A 6,597-nucleotide genomic window follows, 5' to 3' on the forward strand; every position below is an offset into this window, starting at 1 on the left:
GTAGCACATAAATGCAGGTAAGTAATGTTTGATAGCATAAAACTCAAAAGAAGTGAAACTCATGCAACTTACTTAATAGTACGATTTTTCCCATAATGGCTTTGCCATGGGGTAGGGGGAAGACTAAATTAGCCGTTGGGTGAATCAAAAGGTGGATGTCCCTTGTGCAGCATTTCCCAAACAGCCTGCTGGGTGTTGGGCACGGGAAACGTGCGGCATGGGACTTTGCTAGACCTGAGTTGGGCAAAAATGTTTTCTGCAGGGATTGGCTGAGAAAAGTTTCTCACACAAGTAGGTCACAGCTGCTTCAGCCATGCATTTACTCCATTCCAAGTGAGTGTAGTTTAGGGAACAAGGCCTCCTGAACCTACTTGGGGTTTGTGCTGGCCTAATTTGGTCTGTGCCCCAGAATTTTTCCACACCTGTCTTGGCATGAAAGCATAGGATCTATGAAAGGTGATTGTAGCTGCTTTGTTCCCTGGTCCTCTGCTGTTGTGCTAAGGTACAATTTGGTTTAGTGTGTTGTCTGAACCTGGGCTCTTGGTTTAGCTTTCCTTGACAAACGTTGCAGTTAGTCTAGGGAGAGAGAAAAACAGTGGGTCTGGACATGGGTGTAGCCAGGATTTGGGGGGGGGGCAGCGCTTCAGTTAGCTATGTATTATTATTGATTTGGGGAGGGGCAGCTACCCCCTGCCCTCTCTTGGCTATGCCCATGGGTCTGGATAAGTTGACACAGAGTGATGCAACAGCAAAAACCAATGAGAAGCAAAGCAGTCATTTTCTGGGAGTCCCTACACTGGTGAATTTCTGGTTAGTGGTTGGAGCCCACTCAAGGATGGTGGTGGGCAGAATTCCTGCTTTGCATGGGGTTGGACTAGATGGCCCTTGGGGTCCCTTCCTACTCTCCAATTCTATGATTCTTTGCTGCTTCCCATTGGGGTCCATGTAAACATAAAGCGGAAGGAAGCTGCCCAGGACCCAGAGGAACAGTGCAGGATCCTAGTGCAGAGTCCAATGGGTTGGCAGGCATTGGACCAGGCTTCCTCAACCTCGCCTGCTAGATGTTTTTGAGACTACAATTCCCATCATCCCTGACCACTGGTCCTGCTAGCTAGGGATCATGGGAGTTGTAGGCCAAAAACATCTGGAGGGCCGAGGTTGAGGAAGCCTGCACTGGACCATCTCAGGTTATCTCTTCCATGCCTTATGGCAGCTCATGTTTTGCAACAGGAGCGATTGGGGATAAGGACACGGAGAACGGGGCTCCTCTGCCTTTAATAACTGCACAGAGGATGGAATTTTTGGCACATCAGGCGAGAAAAGCTGCGCTTCCCGGTATTCCCCACATGCATCTTCCCTCGGCGTCTGAGGGAGGGAAACGCAGCATGCACGTCCCCTTCCTGCAGCTTCCGCATTGGGGTCCCCCCCCGCGCGCCTTTCTCCCGCCCGGCGCTACTTTCGGGTGTCGGCTGCAACCTCCAGGGGGCGCAGCGCCTCGTTGGTCCGAAGTCTTCGGCGGCGCTTCTGTTTGGTTTCTGCCTGCAGCTGCGTGGGAAAAAGCAAAACAGACGAGGCGGGTCTCTTGGGGAGAGGCGGCTGTTGCCGCAGAGGGGCGGCCTTGCCCGGCTAGGCTGGGTCGGCGCCTCTCTCTTTTTGCTCTTCCTTCGGCGCTTTCAGACGAGCATCCTCAGGAAGAAGCTGCTGGCGATTGGTAAGAGGAGTGGGGTGGGGGCACCGGAGTGAGAAAATGGGGGTCCCCCTCCTTTCAAGGGACAAGATGCCCGGTGCGACGGGACTGTGTCGCACAACAAAACCGGGGATGAGAGATTTCTGCGGGGAGCAATTATTTGCATAATGCAACGCGAGTCCGGGAGGCGTTTAAAGGAACTGAGGAAAGTGCGCGCGCTTTTGAGTTAAGGTGGGTGGGTGGGGGCAGTTTCCTTTGCTCCCCGATCCTATGCAGGGTTGCTTTAGAAGTAAAACCCCAGAGACATCAGGCGGCGCTTACTCTCGAGCAAGTGTGCACAGGATCACGGTTTCCTTTGCAGCTTGGCTACACTTCGGAATAAACCCCACACAGCTCACGAGGACTTGCTCCAGAGTAAACGTGCATAGGATTAGTCTGCAAGCTTTTACCGCCTCAAACTTTTTAACATCTTGGTAGTTCGTAAGACAAGTTGGTCAGTTTAAACTTTGGGGCGATCAGGGAGCTTCCCTAATGGGAGGGAGCGCGGGTGGGGAGACCAGTTTTTCTTCTAAAATGGGCGTGAGGTGTTTTTTTCTCTGGATTTAGGGCTATAAAATGGGGCAATCAGCCTGTGGATCTTTCCATTGCTGGCGGTGTGTGTGTACCTTGCTTGGAAAAAGAGCGTCGGTCAGCCAGTGTATATGGTTTTTTTAAAAAAGAGAGAGTGTTTCACAACTTTAAAATATGGAACCAAACGTTTGAGGACAGGGAGAGGCAAAGCAAGCCAGGGCTTGCAAATGTTGGGTGAGGTGTTAAAGAGAATGCGAAGTCTCGCAGGCATCTTTATTTTTAAAACAAAGAAGAGGTGGTAGTTATTTTTAAAAGAAAGAAGAGGTGGTAGTGGAATTTCTGCATGCAGGATTCTCACATGGATTCCGGCTTAAGCAGCTGCTTACAGGTCCCTTCCTATATAGACAATTCAAACCCCGCCTTCATCCCTTTGCATTATATAACAGTGGGGTTCTGTTATGTATCCAGGCTGTTGGGTTGTGGGGAAAAACTGGGAGGAGGTTGGTATTAGTGCTGTTGGCAGCCTGTGGGAGAATTGGAAGTCTGATGATCACCAGACTTTCAGCTGATTCAAAGACTGACATGTGCATACTCCCTCATGTTTCATTGTCTCAAAAAAGCCACCTATCACTGAATAAGCAGGATGTCTTGCTCTTTTTAGAAGAGTTGGTGTAGTGAGGTGACTTGGCCGTCTTATTTTTGTAAGCATATTTAACAGTAACAGGTACACAGCCTCAGTCTACAAGGCCTGCTCAAAAGTGCTGAGGAACAGGCACTCTTGGGGTGGCAGGTGGTGAAATAACTTAATAGTTGAACGGAGAGCCAGCCCTTCACCTGAAACTTTGGAGGGCACCTCGTTGGGAAAGGGGGCTCCAGGGTTTCAGAGAGAAGACTCCCTTCAGCGGCCACCTAATCTCTCTCACTAAATCCATCCTGACTTAAGACTGCTAAATTTCCTGCCTTGGTATTTAGTCAGGTTCTGGCGGCCCATGGCTTGGTTCAGAGTAGAAGAGAGCCTGGCATTTTCCCTCTGAGCACTGCAAAAAACCCCATGCTTGTTATGTTAAGAAAGTGATCTAAGCCAGACGAATCTTTGGCTAGGAGGGGGTGCTCATGGTGTTAGGAATTCTGGCCAAGCCCATCTTTGGCAACAGATGAAAAAATGCCTTTGAACAGAAGGCGTTTCCTGGAAGGAGGTGGTTGAGCAGGTTGCAGTTTAATGGTGGTGGAAATCAGGGCCAGGCAATGCTTTTGTTGTTGATTAATTATTTCATTCATTTTGGGGATTAAAAAAAAAAAGGAAGAAGAATTTACACACACACACACCAATCTATTTGACAAAAATATAGAGTTGTAGTTACAAAAGTTAGAAGCATGAAACAGGATTTCCCCCCCCCCCTGGCTTGATGAAAGAACTTGGTAAAATCTGGGATGGAAGCTGAGTGTTCTTGGATCTTAAAGGATACAGGTGTTGGAATCCTAATTTCCCATTGCTCAGGTAGCCTGTTGTAATGGATTTAGCTCGAATGGTGTTGTACAAAGTAAGCTGCTGGCTACTGCTAGCCAGCTGGCCAGAATCCCATATCTCCAGTGTTCTTCTTCCTCTATCATGATTTGATTGCTCAAGTCAACCCAATGGCTTAATTATTGTGTATTAACTACAAAAAGGCACACCTGCAATCCATGGCTTTTTCTTGGTTTATGAACTTTGCTTTGCTTAACGTTAATAATGGCTTAGCTTTATTTGTGAACCAGGCCACTAAGTTTAGTCTGCAAACAGTGGACCACTGATAAGCTGCTGTTGCGCTTCTCTGCCTGACAGTCTGCCCGTGGTATGCCTCCTCGCAAGCTCATTCTTAGCTTCTCACCTCTTGCCTTGCAAAAGTGTAATCAAAGCAGGAGTGAAAAACGTTACATAGATTCATGTTATAATACAGCCCACATAGTTTACACCTTTCCCTCCTTACTCTAAATGGAATACGCTCCTTTTTGCAAGGCCAATTCCAGCCACATTTCATTTCAGAAGCAAGACCCACTTCCTTCAAAGGGTTTTGTTTCCAGCTAAGTATCAGAGCCAGGCAGTGCAATTCCTCTGCATGTTTACCTATAAGTTGCCTCACTTTGCTCAAAGGGGCTTCCTCCTACTGCGCCTAGGATTGTACGCTAACAGTCTACAATCTAACCATGACTGCTCAGAACTCAGCCTTATTGACTGCAGTGGGGCTTACTCCCAGGTAAGTAGGGTTAGGATTACACTGCTGAGCTTCCCCTCTGTTCCCCAAGCAGCCATCTGCTCTGCCAATTCCCCCTGTTCCCCCAGTGGCTCCCGTTTCAACCACTGTCAGTTACTGCATCCATTGTTTCAAAATGCAAACCAACACAAACCCAACTCTGCTTCCTCTTTTCTTCCTGAAAGGGGTTGTTTTGCTCTGCAGGGCCTGCCCATTCCTGCCATGGCAACGATCGTGTCCGAAAAGCTCAGCCGCCTCTTCATCAGTGCGCAGCACTTCTGGAAAGTCCCTCGGCTGCTGGAAGAGGCCCTCCCCTCAGCCTCCTGCACGGTGGAGGCATCGGACGTGCCCCGGCTTTTCCAGAAGCCCTACATCCAGGCCGGCTACCGGCCGCTCAACCAGACCTGGAAGTTCTACTTCCTGTCGCTTTTCCAGCGGCACAACGAGGCCGTCAATGTCTGGACGCACCTGGTGGCTGCCTTGGTCCTGGTGGTGAGGTTCTGGCGGCTCTCGCAGGCGGTGGACTTCCTAGGCGACCCTCACACGCAGCCCCTCTTTGTCATCGCCGCCTCTTCGGTCATCTATGCAACCTTCAGCACCCTGGCACACCTCCTGCAGGCCAAGTCTGAGTTCTGGCACTGTGCGTTTTTCTTCCTGGACTATGTGGGCGTAGCCACATACCAGTACAGCAGTGCTCTGGTGCATTACTATTACGCCATTGAGCCCGAGTGGCACACAAGGGTTGCGGGCTTCTACATCCCGGGAGCCATTTTGCTTGCCTGGCTCTCGTGCGCCGGCTCCTGCTATGCCAAATACAGGAGCCCTCACCTCTCTTCCCTGCGGGGCAGGCTCTGCCAGGAAATGCCCTCTGCCCTGGCGTACGCCTTGGACATCAGCCCGGTGCTGCACCGCATCTACGTCTCCCCTTCCTCCGGACTCACAGACGTGGCCGTTTTATACCACAAGTGCCACGTCCTCTTTTTCCTGATTGGGGCCTTCTTCTTTGCCTACCCCTACCCCGAAAAGTGGTTTCCTGGCAAGTGCCACTTTGTGGGCCAGGGGCACCAGATCTTCCACGTCTTCCTGATGCTTTGCACCCTCACCCAGGTGGAGGCGGTGCTTCTGGATTACGAAACGAGGCGGCCCATCTACTCACGGCTCCACGGCGACCTGGCTCCACTTTTTTCTTCCCTATGCCTTCTTGTGGCATCCATCTGCTTCTTTACGGCCCTCCTCATGACTGCCAGAGTGCAGCGCAAACTGCATCGGAAAGAGGAGTGAGAAGGACAGAGTGGGGGAATAGAGGGTGGGTGGGTGTTGATCTGCCAGTTTCCTTGTTCTCGCTTTGGGTGTACCTGTGTCACTGTAATTCAGGGGACTGGACATTTTTGCCTGGCACAGCTGGTGTGTCTTCCTATGGTTAAGAGCACGTCACTTGATCACTTTGGGGTTGCTTACTACATCTGAGCAGCAGCGAGGGTGGGTCAGATATTGCACCAGAAAGGAAGTGACATGAGCACAGCCATCTTGTGGGAGGAAGAGGCCTGCTTCCTGGATGCAATAGGACTTTCCAGGAGGTGGTTCTGTTCCCCCCTGCCTTCCCTTTGAGAGAGACAGTTACTCATACACTTAATATGTCTTCCCTTCTGGTCTTCTCAGTGGTGGAAGAGTTCCAGGAGAGATGGACGAAGGCTAGCACCAGGTCCATACTTGACTAGGTGGGAGGGTCCTTCAAGCATCAACGGCCTCTGGGCACATGCCAACTTTGCTCCATGCCAAAGCCATCCCTCGATGCTCTTTCGGCATGCCTCTCCACAGCTGCTGGGGGAAGGGACCCTAGCAAGGTTGGGTCAGACTGTGGTGCCTTCACAGCTTGCCTTCTGACTTTCCACAAGGTAGGGGTGTCCCAGAGAAAAATATCATTCCTGTCAGGTGCAACAACAATCATCCAGCTAGTTGGGAAGTTTCCATGTTTACGTGCCTTAAGGAGTGGAACCCCATAACCCTTTGGATGGAGTAAAGCCGAATGATAATATTTGGAGTAAAACTCACCCTAGTAATTTAGGTGAATGTGATGCATCCAGGGGAAAATGAGTGTCTTGTATGTGT

At 50.4% G+C, this 6,597-nt stretch overlaps 1 protein-coding gene across 2 annotated transcripts; it reads left to right on the plus strand.

The window, feature by feature from the left end:
* The first annotated feature begins 1,542 nt into the window (after positions 1-1,542).
* Positions 1,543-6,301, plus strand: PAQR7 (progestin and adipoQ receptor family member 7). 2 transcript variants are annotated; one of them, XM_081203473.1, is made up of 2 exons: positions 1,543-1,711; positions 4,674-6,301. In XM_081203473.1, exon 2 carries the CDS (start codon positions 4,711-4,713, stop codon positions 5,767-5,769), a length of 1,059 nt encoding a protein of 352 aa, XP_081059599.1. In that variant the 5' UTR covers positions 1,543-1,711; positions 4,674-4,710; the 3' UTR covers positions 5,770-6,301. The 2 variants fall into 2 exon arrangements, with proteins under 2 accessions (XP_081059599.1, XP_081059598.1); XM_081203472.1 differs by having other exon boundaries at positions 1,573-1,711; positions 4,693-6,301.
* The last annotated feature ends 296 nt before the right edge of the window (positions 6,302-6,597 follow it).

The sequence above is a fragment of the Podarcis bocagei genome (genome assembly GCF_964188305.1).
Source record: "Podarcis bocagei genome assembly, chromosome: 7".
Taxonomy (NCBI): domain Eukaryota; kingdom Metazoa; phylum Chordata; class Lepidosauria; order Squamata; family Lacertidae; genus Podarcis; species Podarcis bocagei.

Coding starts and splice junctions, on each gene's coding strand:
- PAQR7 (XM_081203473.1), top strand. CDS start 4,711: ATGGCAACGATCGTGTCCGAAAAGCTCAGCCGCCTCTTCATCAGTGCG.